The sequence below is a fragment of the Hevea brasiliensis genome, chromosome 16 (genome assembly GCF_030052815.1).
Source record: "Hevea brasiliensis isolate MT/VB/25A 57/8 chromosome 16, ASM3005281v1, whole genome shotgun sequence".
In the NCBI taxonomy this organism is placed as follows: Eukaryota; Viridiplantae; Streptophyta; class Magnoliopsida; order Malpighiales; family Euphorbiaceae; genus Hevea; species Hevea brasiliensis.
The window spans coordinates 56,819,127-56,842,078 of record NC_079508.1 but is presented as its reverse complement, the minus strand read 5'-3'; the positions used below and the strand labels follow the sequence as shown (position 1 = coordinate 56,842,078).

General features: G+C 34.1%; 3 protein-coding genes across 3 annotated transcripts; 1 reads left to right on the top strand and 2 right to left on the bottom strand.

Annotated features, from left to right (window-relative positions):
- Positions 1-116: 116 nt before the first annotated feature.
- Positions 117-3,508, bottom strand: LOC110666369 (non-specific phospholipase C1). The gene is made up of 3 exons (XM_021826844.2): positions 2,051-3,508; positions 1,186-1,362; positions 117-590 (listed from the first exon to the last, which is right to left on the bottom strand). Exons 1-3 carry the CDS (start codon positions 3,156-3,158, stop codon positions 268-270), a joined length of 1,608 nt encoding a protein of 535 aa, XP_021682536.2. The 5' UTR covers positions 3,159-3,508; the 3' UTR covers positions 117-267.
- Positions 3,509-4,074: 566 nt separating this feature from the next.
- On the bottom strand, positions 4,075-15,634 carry LOC110666368 (villin-1). The gene is made up of 22 exons (XM_021826840.2): positions 15,133-15,634; positions 14,906-15,005; positions 14,739-14,807; positions 13,995-14,231; positions 13,427-13,604; positions 13,219-13,351; positions 12,608-12,773; positions 11,717-11,864; positions 11,503-11,591; positions 11,244-11,399; positions 10,666-10,734; positions 9,713-9,781; positions 9,444-9,581; positions 8,410-8,538; positions 7,759-7,906; positions 7,597-7,607; positions 7,139-7,279; positions 6,555-6,680; positions 6,402-6,464; positions 5,414-5,627; positions 4,806-4,960; positions 4,075-4,411 (listed from the first exon to the last, which is right to left on the bottom strand). Exons 1-22 carry the CDS (start codon positions 15,186-15,188, stop codon positions 4,298-4,300), a joined length of 2,709 nt encoding a protein of 902 aa, XP_021682532.2. The 5' UTR covers positions 15,189-15,634; the 3' UTR covers positions 4,075-4,297.
- Positions 15,635-18,021: 2,387 nt separating this feature from the next.
- LOC110666365 (zinc finger CCCH domain-containing protein 25) lies at positions 18,022-22,332 on the top strand. The gene is made up of 4 exons (XM_058137837.1): positions 18,022-18,453; positions 18,945-19,054; positions 19,144-19,331; positions 21,330-22,332. The coding sequence occupies exons 1-4, from the start codon at positions 18,281-18,283 to the stop codon at positions 21,966-21,968; spliced, it is 1,110 nt and encodes a 369-aa protein (XP_057993820.1). The 5' UTR covers positions 18,022-18,280; the 3' UTR covers positions 21,969-22,332.
- The last annotated feature ends 620 nt before the right edge of the window (positions 22,333-22,952 follow it).

Below are 22,952 nucleotides of genomic sequence, written 5' to 3'. Positions count from 1 at the left end.
CTGCCTGTCTCTGCACATGGCCTTAATGTAGTGCTTAGATAAATCACTCATGTTTTGCTTATATACACATAACATGTCAAAATAGAAGCAAAGAGAATATTTGAAGATTTGCCATGTGAACAAGTTCATATTGATATTGCTTCATAAAAATAATAGTGTTCTTGATAGTCAACCATAAAGGCCTTCTTCTAATCACAAGGTTCTATGCATACATACAACACTAATTGCATTCAAATTAGTATTTACAACTGATACTTCCATAAGGAACTAATAGGCTTTTACGTAGCTACCACGGTCTCCTACAGGAATTCGGCTTGAAAGGGAAGGTCTCATTGTTACAATTGCAGATTCATTGGCTCCAGCTCTAAGAGCAGTCCTTCCAGCTTCTAGGAACCTCCTAACTGCATCCTCAGCGTATCTGTTGCCTTCACCCACTGTCATGCTTTTGCCAATATCTGGGTAAGTATTTAAGATGTAATCACCATTAAGCTGCGATGCAAGCTGGATCAGTTCAACTTGAAACTCTGATAGGCTCAGATCTTCTTGTGGTCCTCTTGACCTCAATGACATCTGCACCTCCGGCAGAGTTTCTGTATCCAAATTCCAGGATTAATTTCAAATCATGAACGCAAGATAATGTGCCAAGACCTTCAGATAATGTTTAACCATATCCACAAAAGATTTGCATACAATCTTAGGTTTGTTAAAAGTGGACAAACAAAGACTGGTGTTACACAACCTAGAAAGTAAACAGATGCCAAAGACCTCTTCTGTGGCTTCTAAATATACATGCCTATAATTAATAGACTGCCTACAGGTTCATATCTTCCTTTCCATTGGGGTTATAACTACGAACAGGAAGAAGCAAGTGTTTTCATTTCAAAAAACGTAAAAAAGAAGTAAGAGCACCTTGACTTTGTATTTATATGGAGAGCCGAGTCCAACTTCTTTCACAATTGCAGGTCATTTATTGCTAAGCAACTAATGAACAGATATTCCATGATTCTGATTAAAGATTTAAATTTTATAATTAAATCAAACACAGAGACTGCAAAAGAAGTAGGACCTCACAATTAAGTGGAGCCAGGATGCAGCCACATTCCCAGTATCTAACATGAAGTTTAAACAAAAAGAAGTAGATAAACCACAATAAATTGCAGCTTGAATGAAGGGATTAGTTCAAACCTGGACAATCATCGCGTGGAGTGTCACGAACGTAAAAGTAATCCTCAAAAGTACCAGCCCATGCATCTCTCTTTGTTAAGAAGTTCGATTTTAGATTGAAAAGCTTCTTTACAGTTGCAGGGACAGAAGAATGCTCAAACTGTGAATGTGGTGATGGCCCAACGGGCTTATGGATGACTGCACCAAATATTCACCAATTAATCAACTGGCCAAAGGACAATATTGTGATAGGGAATTAAAATGATTGAGACTTGCAGCTGAAAAAATTTATGCTTGCTCTCTAAAAATCTAAACTCACCCTCGCTAACTTGCATAAAATAACCAAAAACTTAGGACTTAAGACTCTTAATTCTTTAATAGGACAGGATTCAAAAATTCATTATTTATAGAGAGAGGAGAAAATTACCGATCTTTATAGTCCAATTTCAATTTTAAGGGCAACTGCTGTCTAAACCTAACTAATTTTACATGCATTATCAATCCAGCATAGAAAGAAATCACGACATGACATGTTTCCTGGTGACTCCTGAAGTAAGAATGAAGCTCAAAATTATAGCACTTAGGAATTTACTTTGATAAAGCATCAAGCAAAGTGTCTGTCCAGGAATCGCCTAAATGTCTTTGCTTCTGTTCTGACTGTCTGGAAAATTAATTGATTTTATGACTCAAATTTAAAAATCAACCCATTTAACCTATTTCTAAGCAAATTAATCACAGATCGCATTTTCATTTTACCATCCTTAATCTATGAACTTTGAAATGAAAATTTTATCCATACAGGGTTAAAAAAAGCCAAAAAGAAAATGTTATAACAAACAGAAAATCACGGAACAAACTCCCAAAGAGCAAAGATTCCAAAGCTTACCAGTGCCCTTTTCAATCCAAGGCGATACCAAAATGGTGGGAACCCTGACACCCAACCGGTCAAACCGGAAATAAAACGGGTCAGGCCCGATGATCCCATCCGGATTCGGCACTCCAGAGACAGGGGTCGGCACGTGATCATAAAATCCACCATGCTCGTCATAAGTAATCAAAAGCGCCATTTCTTTCCACTGCGGGCTGGCCCTCAGCGTCTCGTACACCTCCTTCACGAACTTCTGTCCGAGCGACACGTCATGCGACGGATGGTCATCATTTGCCGGAAAAAGCTCCACGTCAAAGTACCGCTGCTCCACCACCACATAATTCGGCAACTTCCCTAACCTCGCATGCCGTTTGAACTTCAATTCATACTTGTGGAATTTCAATATGTGCTTCAATTTTCTCAGGGACTTGTAGAAGAGAGTGGCAGGGATATTCTGGTAATAAATGCCGAAGGTAAGGCCATTTTCGTCCAGAGAGTCAAAGATCGTCTTTTGAGGGAACCCATGGATAAGGTCTTTGCGCACATTGCTTGTCGCTCCATGAGAGGTCGCCGAGTGGACATAGAACCGGTTCGGTTGAGTTGACGCTGGCACCGACGCGAACCACCGGTCGAAAACAGCGAACTCGTTTGCCAACGCTGTGTAAACCGGTAACCGACTCGGTTTGAACCCGCTCATGACGGTTCTCGACTTGTTCTCGGTCATGCTCTCCGCTTGTTGTGCGAACCCGTTCATTGGAGCCGGTTTGGCGGATGTTTCGTTCGAGCCGAATATCTGTTCTCGGATCGCTTGGAAAGAGTGGCCTGGGTCCCAGTCAACGAAAAAAGCATCGTCGGAGACGAAGATTTCGGGTGAGTTTGGGTCGGAGGCAGAGATACAGTTGGATTCGGTTCCGGTTAGACCATCGATATCGGGTCGGGTAGATTTGAGCCAGCCGAGAACGTGGTCAAAGGATCGATTCTCCATGACTAGGATCACCAGGGTTTTGATGGGTCCTTTGATTTTGGTTTTGTGCCTTCTCCGTAAATTCTCAAAGTCTAGGGACTGCGAAGAAACTATTAAGTACACAAATAACAAAAAGGTAAGGGGCATCCGCCGGCAAGCCATTTCCGGCCACCGGAAACAGAAATTACAACCTCTCTTTCTTTCTCTCGCTATATCTCTTTTTTTTAATCTGTAAGAAAGTATATTTGTATGGCAAGAGAGGCAAGCAAGTTTTGTTCTGGAAGAAGAACTGAAGAAGAGGGTATATATCTTTGAGGCAGAATCATTCGTGTCTGAAGGATAATTATTTATCTTTGCTTTTAAATTAAGGTTTAAATTGTTAAAAAAAATAAATAAAATTAAGGTTTAAATTATATTAGGAGTTGAGCCAAGGTGACGTGACAGAGTTGGGTTCATACTTTCTGGCGGACTTTCCTAGACGGACTTTACCAGTAAACGGCTATAAGAATTAAGCAATGAGATGTAAAATGGCGTTAGGTTTCCACTAGTACAGTGTTTGAATGGTGGAGGTTGTTGAAATTTCCAAGTCATTAAAAATCTGGTGACCATGCATACCATATTTTGATTTTTATAATTCATTAAAATGAAATTAATTGCTGAGCCATGTAAGTAGGCAAACCACTGCCCGGAGAGAATTGTCATGCAAATCATATACAATGCAAGGAGATAATAGTCAGCGTAAAGATTTTAAAGTTGGCCACAATCTCTAAGTGCAATGGGCTTCAGTTATGGGCTACGGACCATGTAACATTTGCTTCCATCTATAATATCTGCTATTTCCGATGAAGAAATAAATAGTCACTGTCAAGATTCAACTTTATTAAGCTCCAAAATAAAGGTTCTGAACCCCATATAATTAAATTTTTCTGGCCGGATCTGCATTACACCAACCATTTAAAACCAAGCGAATTTTCTTAGGAAGACTCGTCAACCTAAAACGTGTGGTGATTATGATATGGCCATATTATCTCTACTTTGAGAAGGTTTCCGGTGAGACTCTACATGGGGAAGTACACGATTAAGCAAAATAATAATTTTGGCTCCAAAAAGAAATATCAGGTCCTACAATATAGCCGCATGTTGTTGCTTCAAGATTACCCTAATCTACAATTTCTTAGCTGATGACGATGATATTCTGTGGACAAGCAAGGTGAGATATTCACCGAATCGTTGCTGGGCTTGTGAACGCCCCACTCCTGAGGAAAAAATGAATTTCCAATTTGGTTTGAAGCTAGTGTTTCTTAAAAAAGTTGCAGAGACATCTTCAGCTTGTTCTGTCGCCATTTTGCAAGCCCGTAGAAGGCCTTTCGCATCATTCCAAACTTCTCTTGAAACTCTTCATCACTTAAATATGCCTAAAAGTAATCAAAACTCTAATTAGTTGATCAAGTCCAGCTAATATTAATATAGATGGTGAAGAAAAGGAAATGAGAGAAACAAGAAGAGAATTGGGAATTTGGGGAATGAAAGCTTGGTTATTCCCTCAAGCTGATGGGAATTTATAGAATAAATTTACACTAAATATGAAAATGTACAATCAATATCTACATTCACTCTCTATGATTTCCGCATGATTCTAGATCTATAATTCTGCACATTTCTAGCCTATTTTACAGAATATAATCCCTTACTCCTAGCACATATTTTAACAGATAGCAAAATAATATTATAGCAGCAGAAGTTTTCCATTGGAAGGTTTGCTTAAAATTAAATGCGGCATGTTTATCTAGATGAATGTAAAGAGCGTACCTCTCTTCTGGTCGCATCTATGTCTGTGACAGGATCGCTTGAACCCACTATCAATCGTGCGTATGGATATATTAATGAGTTTTCAGTAAAGTTACTTCTATCAACCTGCACCAAATTTGCGTCCTGAGGAGACCTTGCCTCTGCTTCTGGAGAACCTGCAATAACCAATGATTGCAGAACACTTGCGTCAAGTTTATTCATTTGTACTGCACTCTGACAAGCAATCAAGCATCCAGCATAACCTTATTTTTCAACAGTTTATCTTAAACTCGGGGAATCTTCAAACAAACCACACAATTGGGAAAGCGGCATTGAAATCCACAAAATGCTCTTTTCAGAATATCAACCATAAGGAGGGTTTTCCAGTGGTGGTTTAATCCCTCTGAATTAAATAAGCATCAAAGCATCCTGTCCTTAATGGCTAACAAGGTTCCTATGATGCAGCCTCGTTTATCTACCTTATCCTTTCAAATGTACAGTTCATTTCTGGGATTATACCATAGGTTGTGACTGTTAGATTATCATAATTTTTTTTTTTAAATGCTGACACAAACTAGTTAACAAATTTCATTGCTTTTGAACTAATTAACAAATTAAAGGTTCCTTACCAGCACTACCATCAGGAGATCCCGGAAAGAGCTTCCTCGCAATCAGAGTTGGGCTTGAAAAAAGGTGGCTGTTTGCAGACTTGGACTTTGAGCCTGAAACACTGGATGCACTAGATAGAATACTTCCCCTCCCATTTGAACTGACAGAATTGCTTCTCAAATTATCTGGAGTAGTCTCCCTAGAGAATGCTTTCCATGAATTTATTATAGGAACCTGAACATGTAGAGTGAACCATGAAAGAATCAGTTCTTTTGTTAGAGTCAAAAGGTGCAAGAACCTAATGTCTCAAAACAAATTTGATATATATGTGTAAGCTTAACAACAAGAGAGATGTAAAAAAGAAAAAAAAAAGGAGAGAGAGAGAGAGAGAGAGAGAGAAAAGTAATTCTTCCAAAAGAACATGCCCTTACAACCTGGCCTTACCATCTCTAGCTAACAAAATCAACCAGTTTGAGCATTTTTATTTCTGGCCCAGAAAGTAAAAATGCAATCGACAAAACTATAACTTTTCAGTATCCATGAGAGACCTAAGCACAAACCTAGAGAGACACCTTGGCTTTCAAAACAATAAAGAATAACCCACTACCAAAAGGTCATCAATGCAACCATAAGAGAATCATTTAATGTGTGTCATGCCAATCAACAATGAAAAGCATGGAATATATGTTCCTGTACTGAAAATCTACAGCAGTGCCCCTTCGTTATACTGGAAAGCTTGGATCAAACTCATTCTTTGGCACAAGAGTGAGAAAATGAAGAAAACATGTTGGAAGATAATGAAATTCATTTGCGAAAAGCCAAACGGGTAGTGTTTTTACTGATAAGAAAAAAGTACTGATACAAAATTTTGCGTTTGTACAAGGGCCGTCATGCTACATTGTGACTGTGAGGCCCAAAACAATAATAAAAAATAAAAAAAAAGACAATTCTTAATTAGCAAGAGAAAGGACAACATATTGTATGGATATTGTCAGTTGAATAGCTTACTTCCAGATTTTGCTTTTTCCCTTTCAGAATGGCAAGCTTTCGTTCAAATGAGTTGCCAAGCATCTGCAAGGACCCACAACTGAGTTAAAATATATAATTTGCTGATGATGTACTGAATGGCAAAACAAAAGATTTCATCGATTGTCCACATACATTTGCCTTTGAAGAATCCCATTCAAAGAAACAAGTGAAAAATGGAGGTTCCTTCCCTTCTGTAACAACATAAATAGGAGTCTCCAAAGAGAGTCCTTCAATATGATGGACATTCTCAAGGAAATTCTGCCAGTTCCAAGTAAAACAATAAGAACAATGGAAAAGCATATAAAGATAAACTGAAGCATTAAGTGAGCAGGAAACTAAGTTAATCAACGTGTTATATGTGTCCTTTTATTCAGTGGACAATTATGTATTTCTAGACGGTATGAGTGTGACCAACCAAAGTGTGTCAGCATACACGGAGCACATAGAACTAAAACATGAAGATAGACACATAGTTGACACCTTAAGAGCATCAAAATTTCTCTCATGCCATTTGAGGAGTCAAAATTGTTAAGTTTTGTATCTCACGAAATAATATATATTTAAAGTAAATCAGGTCCCTATTATACATGTTAGTGCTTGAAAATGCACAAAAAATCCTTAATATATGTGATAAGACATCAGGCCAAGACCCAAAATTTTCAAAAGAGATATTTAACTCTAAGAAAATTATTTGAGATTGTTAACAAATAATTTACCAGGCCAAGAGTGAGGGCTTGTTGCTTTGATTTAACATTTGCATGACATCCGATCCAAACATAGATTTCTTTGTGACAATTGAGTATCAAGACATCTTCTGTAGTTAAATCATCCTGAGTAAAGTTGTATATCTCTTTCACCTGAAAGTATATAACATAGGAAAAATAAATAGCTCCTTGAGGGGAAAAGAGGAAAAGAAGAGGAAACAAGAACTATCTCCTAAATGCACCACACTAGACTAATTGCCAATAATAGTTGATATCTTGATTACAAATTTACAATAGCAAAACATATTTTAAAACACAACTGTTACCCTTTGAATTGCACATATGTGTAGTGTTGAATGAAAGTGAAAACTTATGAATTCTACAAACAAAGCTGCTGTCACTATCAAAGGACTGAAAACCAACATGTACAGAGATTATACATATGCCTGTGGAAACATACTTTGGCATACCTTAAAATCACCTGAAATGGAATTCAACCAAGTAGCGAGAGAATCATTATCCTCCATTACATGTAATTTGACAACAATTTACACCTGGGGTAATTCAAAACCAAGGCAGAGCACTTCATCTTTTGAGAGAATAAAATTTAAAAGAAAGGATATTTTGCCTACCATCAGCAAATATAAATGCAAACAAATGCGGATCTTCATTGTGTTGTTTTATCTCCTTTTCCCTTGGATACTCTGTTTTTCCACCAAGTGCCTCCCAGAAAATATCAGGTTCACTCCCTTCTCGCACTGATATAGGTTGCCATGTTGGCTGCAAATAACATCAAGAGAAAATGACCTTTTTTTGGGTAGGGGGGAGTCTCTGGCAGTTAACTAAAGAAATAAGTTGAATGCAAATAATTGTGAGTACAATATCTAACAAAAAGGAGAAAAAGAAAAAAGAAAAAAAAAAAAGCCTAAGATATAAGCTCTGAATAAATGCCAAACTTTTTGCAATTAGACAGCATCTTGAGGTACCCTTGCAGTGTAAGTATTCAACTTTTGCCATAAATTATTAAATTTTTTACCATAAAATCACAAATTCTGTACTCCATAACACTAAAATAACTCACTGTAAATTCAGAATTTCAATGTAAAATATCAAGAACGTTGCTGTAAAACCCAAAACATTTTCCTACAGAAAACAAAATATTAAATAAAATCCACTCTTATTCCCCCCTCCTCAGTTCTTTCCTTTATTTGACCTAACAGTGGCTCAATAAAATCTGGTTGATCGAAAATCTATATCCAAGTTCAGAGGACAAGATTGCATACATTAATAAGCGCCAGCATTCTATCAAGAAGATCATGGTCTATAGTGGATGACAAATTCCCAATCCAAGTGAACGTAGACCTTCCAGTTTGCAGGATGTAACAATAGTATGAATTTAGAGAACTTGAAACCTGCACCAGTTTACTTTCAGCTCACAATCCTAGTATTACAAGGCATATAAAGTTCCATTGTAGAATAAAGATTGAACAATATGCACCATAGCCGTAAAAGATGAGAGTACACAAGTAATGAATCTTAATTCCACAATTACCAATCAGCTGAACTGAAGCGTTTTCAATCAGCAAAAATAGAAAGCACAGCTTTAATGCAAGTTAAAAGTTGACTTATATTGAAACCATCAATTTAAAGCATAACTACAAAGCCTCACACGTGAATAAAACAGCTCAATTTCTTCACCCAGTATCAAAGAAAAATAAAAATTTTATTAGCAGGAATACCACAAACAAAGAAATCAGAAGTTGATCGTGATTTCACCATGTGGATCAAAATTTAGTTAAAAAAAAAAAGGTTGATTGCATGAGATTTGCTATTGTACCGTTTAGCAATTCCATTCTACAGGCCACCCATATAATAAATAATAAGGCCAAAACCATATGAGACCTGAAGACACAATTTTAAACAACATAAAATACTTCCTTGATCAAAAACAGAGTATATTTTATCAGTGCAAGTAAAATTATATCTATATGATAAGGGAAATGACATTAGGACTGGTGTTAATGTCAAAAGATGATATTGGAAATTTAACATGGTGGCTTCATAATATTACAATCATCACAGTTACCATCCAAAGAATGTCTTACAAAATAATAACACACCCTTGAGAAGAGAGGGATTAGAGTGGAAGTATTATTCAGATTAAACTCATAGACCACCCTTGTCCAGCCCTAATGAAGCAAGGATCCTCATGCAATGCACTAAGGAAACCCTTATCCAGCCCTAACAAAGCAGGATGCCTCATGCAATGCACTAAGGAAACCATCTTCCACTGTTTAGATTCCAGCCTCAAACTTACTTGATCAACTTGGATGGCTTGCATGCTACTTGGACTTGTCCCTTGAACTCGAAAAAGTGAGGTCTTTCCTTCATCATAAGTTTCATCCAAAATACCATTTTCTGCAATGAACCTCTTGTATCGTTTACTCAAACCTCCCTAAAGAAAAAAGCAAAACAAAAGTATATCACACATCAACAGTCTGTTAACAGAAACAGTATTGGTGCAGGTATACAAAAGATAACAAAAAGGCAACGGATAAAAAGGCTTATCCTGTTGTCAGTACAGACCTTAAGAATAATTATTGTCTGGAAAATCAAGAAAAGTTGGAGTGGCTCCTTGTCCTGAATAACTCGAGCCTGAATCAAGAATAGGCAAATCAAAAAAAGCAAAGGAAACAATAAGCTTGAGTGATGCAGAACTGCAAGTTAATTGTCTACGTAGGAATATGTGGTGTGGAAATCTTTGTCGCCAATTAGATAAAACTAAATCGGATGGAAAAAAGAAAACATTAAGAAAGTGTTTAAAGCAATAATCACACTTCATAAAATTACTAAAAATGGCAGCAATAACTTAATTACAATTTACATGAAAATTATCTAAGACATTATATAGGAAAAAAAATCATTTTGCAAATTCTAGTAGCAGCTCATAAGTTACAATAGGCAGTTAGGCACCTTTTTTTTTTTTATTTGGCACTTGCTATGCTTTGGTTATACTTTTGAGAACAATATTGTTGAACCAGAGATAGATTAATCATTTTACATACAGCTTACTCTTAAACAATTCCAGACTCCAGAGATACTTCACTGCTAAGCAAACATGCTTGCTGACACATACCAGTAATGCCTGCCCATACTGTATCTCGCTAGGTAGACCTAACCAACTCCAATCTAATTTCAATTGCATATTGAGCTAACACTCTGAGGTTTTCTTATGTTAAGATAAAAAAAATCCAAATTTTTTAAAATAGGCAGGAAAGCAGATGTTAAAGACAACATAACAGTATTTACTGCATTGCTTTCAAGTTTCAACTTAAGACATTATTTTGATCACATGAGGAGCTACAAAATAATTTATTAGAAAGCTATCATATATCAAAAACAACATATAATTAGCATTTGACCCTCTAAGTTAATATGTTGCTTCAGGCTACTGAGGCTAGCCAACTTAAATGACTAAAATCACAGTTGTAGAAGAGTTTCCAAAGATGGTGCTTGTGAAAACACAAACTAGAACTAACCAAAACAGGATCCCCCTTGGATGAGTCAGCAATAGCATTCATATGGGTGATGACATCAGCTCTATCTTCCTGCAATCAAGGAAAGATCATAAGCAAATAAGAGAAGAATGTGATTATAAATTTATTAATGAGCCTATCTACATTTTTAAATTGATTTACAGAATCAAATTAAATTTGAGGGGAAAAAAGGAAACAGTAACTTTTTTTTTACCATTGGAACTTCTAATGGAACTTGAATGAGACAAAGGAGAAAATAAGAAAAAAAGGAAACTTTATTAAAACCCCTAATTTGCTGAAATTAAAACTAGAACAACAGTAAACCTTTTCAGGAGAAAATGATTGTCACCCTACTCTTACCCCAGTTCAATATCGCATGCAAAATCATCATTGGTAACATGTGCACACCAAGTATTTCACCTATAGTTGACTTGAGACATTAATTCATTACATAATATTTGCTATGACTAATGTCCATCGCATGCAAAATCATCTTTGGTAACATGTGCACACTAATGCATCACCTAAATAATGGATATGCAAAAACAATGTTTAAAATTTTATTTCATTGTCATGCATACCAGTACACTTGCACGACCAAGCCATGCATAAAATAGATTTTCATCCCTTCCATCACCAGCATATGTATATTGGACAACATAACAATCCCCACTGAAAAGCTTTATCTGCTCTTGAGCTGGAACAAGGATCAACTCATCACCATCTACCCGCCAAACCTGAATTATTAAGAATACATCAAACAGAAAAACTAGGATTATATTAGTTATTTAGTTTATAGCCAAAGCTTAAAAAAATAGATAAATTTTAGTAAGAAGCTACTTTTAGTTTGCCTTGGCAGTTTATATAGGACTGGCAGTCTTCTGCATCAGGAAGCTCCTTCACATCATAACCCTGATGCTTAAATATTGCTGAAAATTGAAAAAGGTGAAATGAAAAATATTAGCAATACAGGAACTAAAAGTGAAAGACTAACACTTCCAACAATTATTTGGTCTTGTGCATCTCTCCTCTAACTTTGTTGCAAGTAACAAACCTGCTACTTTTCCTCGACCTTCTTCGTACAAATTGGGCTCCACTTGTGGCCAACTCTCAAAGAATGACTTAAATATGGAAGTTTCTAGTCCTTCAGTAAGAAATGTTAAATGGGTTGCAGTGGACCTGTCCTGATTTCTCAGAAAATCCTGCACAACAGTAGCTAATAATCAGATTATGAACATTGTCCTTGAGAATTGCTACGGCAAGAACGGTTTCATTAATAGATACAACCTTCCACTTCAGAATTTAATGCATTTTCTAGTTTTCAGTATAAATTTAGACTTCAAAGTGCTGTTACTTAATTATGGTATTCCCATGGTGTTCAGATGTCCAACCAATTGAAGTGCATAATACATGTAGCTAGTCAGTTAAGGAAAAGTTTGAACAAACTAAGTTTCAAGTCAAATGATTATTTTATTAAAAGTAATGATATTACAGTGATAATGATGATCTTGTTGACAATAAAACTAATAACAGGTACATTATGTCTTATCTCCAAAGGTAATATATGTTTCACTTTGGTCCCATGTTGTTTGCACAAGACACAGTGCCCCCTAAGTTTGCTCCATTACTTTTTTCATTAAACTTAGCAAACGCTATAAATCCAAAACCCTAAAAGTAGCCTCTTTGTTTGGTTTCATGAAGAATTTATCACATGCTTACAAAGCATGTAATCATTTTGGAAATTCATCCTTATCAAAAGACACGACCATAGATACATCATGATATAACATAATTAATTGTCTTTTCCAACCAGTATCCCTAGAACAAAATTAATAAGTGCCAATAATTCAAACATACATCCTCATATCATATGCAAGTGTGCAAGAGAAGCAGTTAGGAAACAAAGAATACAAGAAGAAGATAATGATGAAGAAAATTTTCTTACTTCAATAAATGAAATCGATGTCTTCCGTTCTGTAATAGATGTATTTCTACCCATCCATACAAAAATCTCAGCACCACAGTCCAGCATATAGCACTTGTTTGAGTCAAGCATTTCTTTGTTCAATGAATTACCTTCTTTCGGACATAGTTTACCCTGTGTTGTTATCCTGTTGAAAGTTGATGAGTAAAACCTTGAATATTTAGTGAGGAAAAAAGTATATGGTGATATTTAACGGAAAGATAAGACTAATAAGTTGACAGAAAGAACACTAAGATGCATATCTTCTTGTATTTGCCTGCCAGCAAAAAGACAAAAAGACGTGTACCAAAATTTGGCATTCCCCCAAAATTTGAATAAATTTAATCGAATGATCAATGAACTTGGGCAAGTTAAGGACAGAGAAAAATTCATTGTAAATATTAGTCCACAATAGGTGCACTGTATCCTTTGGCTTACCTATATTCAGTTCGAGGTGGCTGTTGTTAGTTATCCCAATCATAAGTGAGCTTGTTGGACTCTTAAATGATATTAAACCCACTTGGCAATATCCATGCCACGAGCAAACATAAGTTCACTAGCAAAGATGTGTCTAGAAGGAAGGAAAAACTGACCAGGATAGTTGTACAGATGAAGTATCATATTCTTTCTGAACGCCAAAAGGCAAGTCCCTTGGAATTGGAGCATAACCACCAAACAAACTCCAAAATTCACCAACATCAGAATCACCAACAAATTTTCCATCCTCTGCAGGAAAAAGCAGTCAATTGCAATTTCTATCCTCTATAGACACAAACGAGAAAGAGAGAGAGAGATTCCAACCTATAGTTGCCACTTCACATTTTCCCCCATGCTTGTTCTCCTTGACATACTGAACAACCTCCAAAGCTTTAGCTCTTTCTTGTATACTAGAGTTGCACCCACTGAAGAGGAAAATTTTTGATGCAGTGTCAAGTATGAAAACATCATTATGGTTCAAGGATGACCGAGAAAAAGGCACCTAATCAGCATAGTTTCCTTTCAGACTTAGAGAATAAGAGCATATGTATATTAAATTAAGAAAGAAAATTAAAAGAATCTTATCACCAAGACCAGAAATGAAGGACTTGAAATCATTGTGCATTTCTAATTTGGCTCATGTAAATTTACTCAGTGGCATGCATTGTCAACATGCATGATATAACACGTGTGCAAGACAGAGATAAAGATAAATGTTAGTTGCATCATGATTATATACAAACTCAAATATTACCCATTCTAGATATACAAACTCAAATATTAACCAGTCTAGATAATATGATGACATTGCACATCAGCATACGGGCCTCTGTCTCAATGAGTGACAAATGGTAGCTAATAATAGATTTCCACAAGCACAATAAAAGCTTACTTCTTTAACAGAAACAACATGATCGCCCTTGCATTTTAACATGCTAACTTTGTATGAGTTGCTATCTAAGTGCCCCAGCTGTGATGAATATACTCCTTCAATAGGTATAATACAAGGCTTGAAGTATGACAAGAACTTCTCTGTTTCCTGGCCCTGAACCTCCCTATACTGCACAGTGCAGGACCCTAGAGCTGTATCTAATTCAAGTGCTTTGTCTGATGCCAAGGTTGATTCCATCTGCAAACATTCAGTAAGCAACCTTAGACCATCCTATGGTAAACAGAATGACATCTCAAATTGAGGCTAACTCCCTTTTAAATCAACAAATAAATATTCACATGCCAAGCTAGAGAAAATAAAATTGATTTCTTCAATAAAAATCCCATTGTCTGGTGATTGATTGGCTAGTCACAATTCATTCTCTTCCATATATATCCATTAATCTTAGGCCACATTTGGTTTTTCCTAGAAATGGAAATGGCCCGTAATGGGATTTCCTTTTCTTGTTTGGTTTATAAGGAATTCAAATTTTTGTAATATTCTATTTTTCAATAACATAAATTAAAGTGAAAATAGCATCTTGTTATAAGTGTAATTTTCAAAATATCATTAAATTATTATATCAAAGATGAATCTATTTCCAATTTCAAGGAAAACCAACCATGATATTAACACTCTAAACAGCTGATGATTTAAAAAGCATTAGTAAGCACTAAATAAGTTGAGAAAACAGCAATAATAAACCTGATTAGCATCTTTTCCTAGCCAATAATGTATGTCGTGCTGAGGAGGACCATTTTTAAGCAAAAGAGTCTGTTAACAAGTACCACAGTCAAGCTCAATCCACTCATACGTACAAGAGCAAAAATAAATAAATAAATAAATAAATAAATATCAGGCTTGGAACTTACATTCAAAACTATATACGCATTTCCAGAATGAAATTTTCCATGCAAAGACTTGGGAAGCGGAACCAACTGGAGATTTTCCACGCACCAGATCTCCAAACCGCTAAACACAAACTCGATAAGGAAGAAGCAACATATTCAAAAGCAACATCACAAATAACCGGAACTAAAAACCTTCAACACGCTTCCATTGCACCATAAGAAAAATAAAAATAAGAACTAGAGGATACGGTTTTGCTCCTGCGCCGTGGAAGGCAGAGTCAATATCTTTAGACACGAGAGCCATTGTTTCTCATTGGTAAGCAAGTATTAGATCATGGATGAGCTGAGCAGTGGAGGAGATAAAGAAAGCAAAATCTCAGGTTAACAGTATAGGTGAGAGATTGAGAATGAATTGAAGATAAATTAGATGATTAAAGATGTAAAAGAGGAATTAGGAAAACGCAGAAAGCTGAAGCAATGTGGTTTAGCACTTGATTTGATTGTTGATAATGGTAAGTGGGAACCGAAAGTGGAAGAAATTAGAAGAAAATGGATTATACATTGGATTGGCTTAGCTTTGCTTTGTCGGCCAGCTAAGATGGGACCCACTTAATTTTTGCTTTGTGACAGACTGCAAAAAAACAAAAGGGGAATGGCGGGGGCTGCTCCCGCTCGTTTGATTTCAACTTCGTCGGAGAACCCTCCGACGTCGTTCGCGCATTGACTGCTTTTCCGTCTTCTATTCGCTCAGTCATCGTTTTGTCGCCAAACAAAAGACAAGATATATTTGAGGTCTCGAATTGAACCGAAGAGTTATAATAAAAAAAAAAAAAAAAAAAAACCCTTAATTGAAATTATTTTGATTTTTTAATATAAATTTAATTTTTTACTTAGAAATAGATTGAAATCATATTAAAATTAAATTAAAATCATACTAAATTTAAATCACACTAAAAACTAAATTTATATATATAATTATTTTTAAATATATGACATATTTTTAATATAATTAATTATATATATTTATATGAATTAAATAAAATTTATTATTATATTTCAGTTATTTATATTTTCTTAATAATTTAATATATTATTATTATTATATGTAATTAAATATTATATAATTAATAAATAATTAAATTTTATATTTTATAATATATTTAATTTTAAATTATTTAGACAATTATAATTAAAAATTATATAATTTAAAAGTAACTGAAATATATATTATATGATATATTATATATTAATAATTTATTTTAATTTTTAAATATTTTTTAAATAAATAATTATATAAATTTATTTTAAGACTTAAAAATTAAATTGAAATTACACCAAATCAAACTAGATCATAATCGAAAACTTAAAAATTGTATCAAACTAAATTTAAAACAATAAAAAATTAAATTAAAACTATATCAAAATTTTAATTTAACCCTGATTTTTAGGTAAATCTTAAATCAAATCGAAATTGTACATCTAAAATAATAGATTTGCACCAGCACCTTTTGATAACTTGATAGCGTCCCGTGTTAATCCTTATTGTTAATAAAGATTAAAAATACTTAATTTTTATTTATTAGAATAAAGTTTTTTTAATAGGTAGAATATATATTATATAATATATTATATATTAATAATTTAATTTAAAATTTAAATACTAATTAAATATATTTTTTAATAAATAATTATATAAAATTACTTTAAAAATTGATAATTAAATTTAAATTGTATCGAATTAAATTGAATTAAATTAAAAAATAAAAAATTATATTAAATTAAAATTGAAATAATAAAATCAAACTAAAACTATATCGAAATTTTAATTTAATTTTAATTCTTAGATAAATCTTAAATTAAACCAAAATTGCACGTCCAAAACAGTAGCTTTGCACCGGCACAATTTAATAACTTGAAAATGTCTCCCATGTCAATCCTTCATTATTCTCTATTGTTAATAAATATTAAAGATGCTTAATTTTTATTTATTAGAATAAATTTTTTTTAATAGTTAAAATATATATTATATATTAATAATTCAGTTTAAACTTTAAATATTAATTAAATATAATTTTTTAAATAAATAATTATGTAAAATTATTTTAAAAATTAATAATTAAATTTGAACCGTATCGAACTAACTCGAATTAAATTAAAAAATAAAAATTTATATTAAATTAAAATTAAAATAATAAAATTAAAATTAAAATTATATCAAAATTTTAATTTAATTTTAATTATCAAAAAAATCTTGAATCAAATTGAAACCCGACATCCAAGACAATAGCTTTGCACCGGCACTTTTTAATAACTTTGATATTGTCTCCCGTGTTAAACCTTCACTATTCTCTATTGTTAATAAATATTAAAGATACTTAATTTTTATTTATTAGAATAAAATATTCTTTTAATAGTTAATATATATATATATATTATATATTAATAATTTAATTTAAAATTTAAATAATAATTAAATATAGTTTTTAAATAAATAATTATATAAATTTATTTTAAGAATTGATAATCAAATTTGAATTGTATCAAATTAAATTAAATCAAATTAAAAAATAAAAAATTATATTAAATTGAAATTAAAATAATAAAAAAAATTAAACTAAAATTATATCAAAATTTTAATTTAATTATGATTCTTAAATAAATTTTGAATTAAATCGAAATCACATATTCAATATAATAGCTTTGCACCTACACCTTTTAATAACTTAATAATGTCTCACGTGTAAATCCTTCATTATTTTTTATTGTTAATAAATATTAAAGATACTTAATTTTTCATAATAAAAATATTTTTTTAATTTAAACCATTAATAATATTAGGAAGATGAGATGTCTTAGTAAGATAAACAAATGTAAAAAATGTGATTTAAAAAAAAAAAACTAAATGTGTAAAACATATTCTTCATCTAAAAACAAACTAAAACATTGTTAATGTTTAAAAAATAATAATAATTGAAAAAAAAATCTTCAAACACTAAAAAGATAAATAAGCATGGAAATTAACAAAATGGATAAAAATTAATATTATAAAAGAAAATAATAAAAATATATAATATAAAATGAAATTGCTGATCATTTTAATTTTTTTATAATCTATTAAATAAAAAAATAAAACAATTTGTTATACAGGTCATTATATTAGCAACATTAAGCATATTATTATTGTTAGTACTTTATTTTATTACACAACACAATTATTGTATGTAAAATAATTATAATTAAAATAATAGGGAAAGCCGGAAAGCAAGTGGCGGTGAGAGGATAGGGATTTTCTTTTTTTTTTTTTTTTTTTTTTTTCTTTCTTCTCCTTGAATTGCTTATTGCGTTGCAAGGCTCCGGGGCATCACTCCAGCGAGTAGACCAGAGGATAGGGAGAAGATGAATCCATTGACGCTGGTGAAACGAATTCAGAACATAAACTCGAAAGAAGCAGAGTTAGGGATTTCAGAGGATGCTTCCTGGCACGCCAAATACAAAGATTCAGCTTATGTTTTTGTTGGCGGTATTCCTTTCGATCTCACCGAAGGCGATCTCCTTGCTGTTTTTGCTCAGTAAATTTTCCTTTCTTCCTTCCAATCAACAGTTGCTTTCTTCATTGTTTAGTATCAAATTCTAGGTTAGATTGTATCGCTAACTTTGAGGGAATGAAAGCAGCTGCTGGAGTTGTAGGAGCACCTACTCAAACCTAAGTTGGAGCATCCGAAAATGGAAAACAAATGGATAAGAGCCAACCCTCCTCAAATTTTAGGCTTTTAGCATTTCTTGTGCTTGATGTTGTGGAAACTTTGCTTTGTGTCTCCTCCATTGCTTAGTGAGCGAAGGACGGGGAAATGGAATAGGGAAATTATGTGCTCTATTTTTTTTTTCCAGCTGATTTTTCACCAACAATTTGTAAACAAGTTTAATTAGGATTTCTTGTCCCAGTTGAATGCTCTTCTAATATTCCTTCACTATGTAAATGCTTGTCATTATTTTCATAGGAATGAGGTTGAGTCTATCTTGTTATGCCACTAATGCATCTGGTGTGAATAACCCTTGTCAGATATGGGGAGATTGTTGATGTTAATCTAGTTAGAGACAAGGATACTGGTAAATCAAAAGGGTTTGCATTTATTGCATATGAGGATCAAAGAAGTACAAATCTTGCTGTAGGTTGGTTATCTTTCTCTACCACGAGTCTTTAGTGATAACAGTTAGCAAATTTATTATTTGTACTCACACATGCTTTGGCTTTTGTTCAGATAATCTGAATGGCGCAGAGGTTGCTGGTCGAATTGTAAGGGTTGATCATGTTACTAAGTACAAGAAGAAAGAGGAGGAGGATGAAGAGACACAACAGCAGAAGAGAGAGGCTCGAGGAGTATGCCGTGCTTTCCAAAGAGGTGAATGCACTCGTGGAGCTAGCTGCAAATTTTCCCATGATGAGCAAGTAAGACCAGTAAATCATTTGGGAAGATATCATTAAAAAATGTGAACTAGATGCTATTTCGTTGGGTCTGTTCCATAATAACTGTGCTTATGCTAAAGTTACATATAATGAAGATTCAAATGAAAAAATTGAAGCAATTTGATATTTTGTTTTAATATCAAATTCACAAGAGATTGAAGGTATCTGCATTTTGATGCTATACATTATGATACAAAAATCATCCTTGTTTTTTGCTTTCTTTTTTCCTTTTAAGCAATTTAGCATATGAGATTATGAAGTATATTACTTGCAGATGAGAGAATCATTTTAAAGTTTATCTTTTAGTTCTAAGGAGACTTCACAATTTTTGAAAATGATATATAGTTGCGCTCAGTCCACATGATTCTCTTGCATTGTTGTTCGCTGGTCTATTGTGTGCAGTACACAATACTGATGTGTATTGGTGGATATTTTAAACCATTAGTGCGTGTGATCTCACAAAAAAAACTTAAATGCCAACCCAGGTTTCACTTGCATTGTTGTTCGCTGGTCTATTGTGCTTGGTACTGACATGTATTGGATGATATCTTAAACCATTAGTGCATGTGATCTCACAAAAAATTGCTTAACTACCAACCCAATGAAATCTGGTCCAATGAACTAGATTTGTTGAACAGTTGGTCGGTTATGGTTTTGTTATGTATATCCTATCCTTTAACATTTTTTTTTTGTTGTTTTCACTTTATTTTCTAACAAATCCTAGTTAATTGTCCTCACCTCCATCTCATTTACAGTGTCACTCTCACCCTTTGTCTCTAATGAACTAGTGCAACCAACATGATGGAAATGGTCTATATGTCATATCAGTTGGTTTTGTGAGTCTCAAGCTAAAATAGTTTGTTTACTCTATAGACCACTTTCGGTACACCTTACCCAACCTTTGTACACGCACCCCTGATCTCCACATGATCTAGCTGTATCATAGTCGATCACACAGTTTTATTTCTGGGAATTTTTTTTTTTATCTTAATCTCCTCTTCTTTCTTTCCATAAACACTGTAGCAGATATCCCCCAATCCCTTTTCCCCCTTTTGTTTTTTTTTTTTTTTTGTGGGGGGGGGGGGGGTGGGTGTTGTGTGAAGCATGCATCAACCCCGTAGCTTGCGAGTGATGCCTCATTTTTGGGGAGTACAGATAATGTTGCATAGGCTCAAGCTTATGTCTATTTAGATAATTGTGAGACTACTCTTTCGAAGGTTGGGATGTTTCATTTTTCTCTTCTTAAGAACTTTTTTTTGGTTTTCCTCCATAAACTACTTGGTTGGTGGGTCAGCATTACTAAGTATAGGGGCAGTAAATCTCCATTTTAGTTGTCAGTGTTACTATGTTTTAATTGATTCTTATAAATCCAAATAGTGGTGGACACAGGCCAATCCAGGTTCATGACTGGGAGGAACCTGAACAGGACCAAGGGCCCGGTTTCCCATGGTTCTGATTTGATCCGAGTTGAGACAATCTAATGGTTGAAATAATTTTTAGAATTTTTTTAATCTTTTTTTTTTTTAATTCACAGTGGAGCCTGTGAACCGTTGATCTGTTCTGGTCCAAGGTTTGACAGGGCTGGTTCTGGGCCCAACCCGGCCTGTGCCATGTCTAGATCCACACACAATTACTATTTTTGGAACTGCAAGTTTCTGACATTTTAGCATTAACCATATTGTCATAATTGATAATGGTGAATGATGATTGATTGAGATAAAAAAATTGCTTTCTTAGATGATTACTTTCCATTTGTTTGCCCTTCTATATTTGCTTTGGGACTTGTTTTATTGGTTTTGGATATGCTAACTTTGTTTGATAATTTCCTTGTTGAAAAAAATGTTGAAATACTTTGTGGATTAGGGAACTTGAAGGAAAGTTGGGGATTTTTGAATTTGCTGTAAAGATTCAAATTTTGTATTTCAATTAATGTTGAGCCACCTATTTATGCTTTGCATTCTTTGTTTCTTTCTTATCCAGAGAGCTGCAAACACAGGATGGGGTCCTGAGGATAAAAGTCCAAGATGGGGACATGACAAGTTTGATGCTCCAAAAAAGAGTGAGAAAAGATCTGGCAATGAGAGACCTTCAGAGAGCCTCCCTAAACAGAGTGATAGGAGGGAGGACAAGAGTTCAAGAAGGCATGATGATAATGAAATGGAGCGGAAGTCAAAAGAAGATTATCATAGAAGAGATGGAAAGAGATGGAGAAGACAAGAAGACAATGAATTTGAGCCAAAATCAAGCGAAGACTATGATAGGAGAGATGAAAAGAGATCGAGAAGGCATGGAGATGAGGAATTTGAGCCAAAGTCTAGAGATGATTATCATAGGAGCGATGAAAAGAGGTTGAGAAGGCATGAAGACGTTCAAAGAGGAGAAGATTATAAGAGGGATGAAAGGGGATTGAGAAGGCATAATAATGGTGATGGATTGGAGCCAAGGTCAAGAGACAATGATGATCGGAGGGAGGAAAAGAGATTTAAGAGGCACGAATCAGAATCCTATCTTAGGGAAGACCAAGATAAGAGAGGAGCCAAATCATCTGCCCATGTTAGGGATTCTTCCTCCAGTCGTCATAGAGAGAGAGATGAGCATAGGCGCAAATCAGAGAGATGAGAATCCCTGAGTAGGACCATGTTCAAGCTTGACAATAGCAGCAGGGTCATTCTAAGAACGGTGACCCATTTTCTTTTGGCTTTCTAAGGTTTTTGTGTACTTTACTTGACGTGTTTCAAAAAATAAAAGGAGTGACATGATAGAGCAGGACATTTGATGACATGATTGTAGTTTCAAATGGGTGAATTTTCGGGTAGTTGACACTTTCTTTTTTGGCAAAATTAGAGAAAAGAGGGGGGGATGAGGGGGGATTGCTTAATGGCTAGTGACGCATCGTACTTGAGGAGGTGAGATGTATTTTATTTTCCACATGGTTATTTGGTGGGCAAAATTTTATGTTAATATTTATTGTCACTTGTGCTTATGAATGGGTTTCCTATGCTGTTCTTGTTTTGTGGGGTTTCATTTCCGGGTTCGTGGCCTGGTGCATGTTTCTTGTTGTGTGAACAGTTGGTTGGCGGACATAAAGCTAATTGGCAGAGCTTGTAGACAATTGCAATGCTTTTGTGCTTGTTACATTAATACGTCAGGATTTGTTGATCTGCGGTGTGGTTATCAAGCGCATAAGACAAAGCAATTGACATCTGTTTTGCTCGTCAAGTAGCCTTGGACTTAGGGTTGTGTTTTAAGTGATAAAATTATAAGCAGCCGTATATGGAAGTGTTTTTCTTTTCTTCGGTACATTTCAAATTCTTAAAGAGGAAAGGGCTTCCAAAATCTCAATTACTGGTTCGAAGTGGTCTACCTTCATCAAGTTTCTTCCTGCTAGACCAGGATTTTCAGTACAATTTCATTCGGAAATTAGATAAAAAAAAAATAAAGTAGAGAAAATGGAATTATAATATGAATTTTGCTGGGTGTAGTAATTCATTATGATGAAGAGTCCTAATAAGTTGCAAAATTCTTCTATGTTTTTTGACCTTTTTATGTTTCCTGTCTGTATTTTCTTGCTCACAATAGTGACTCCGCACATCAAACATTTTT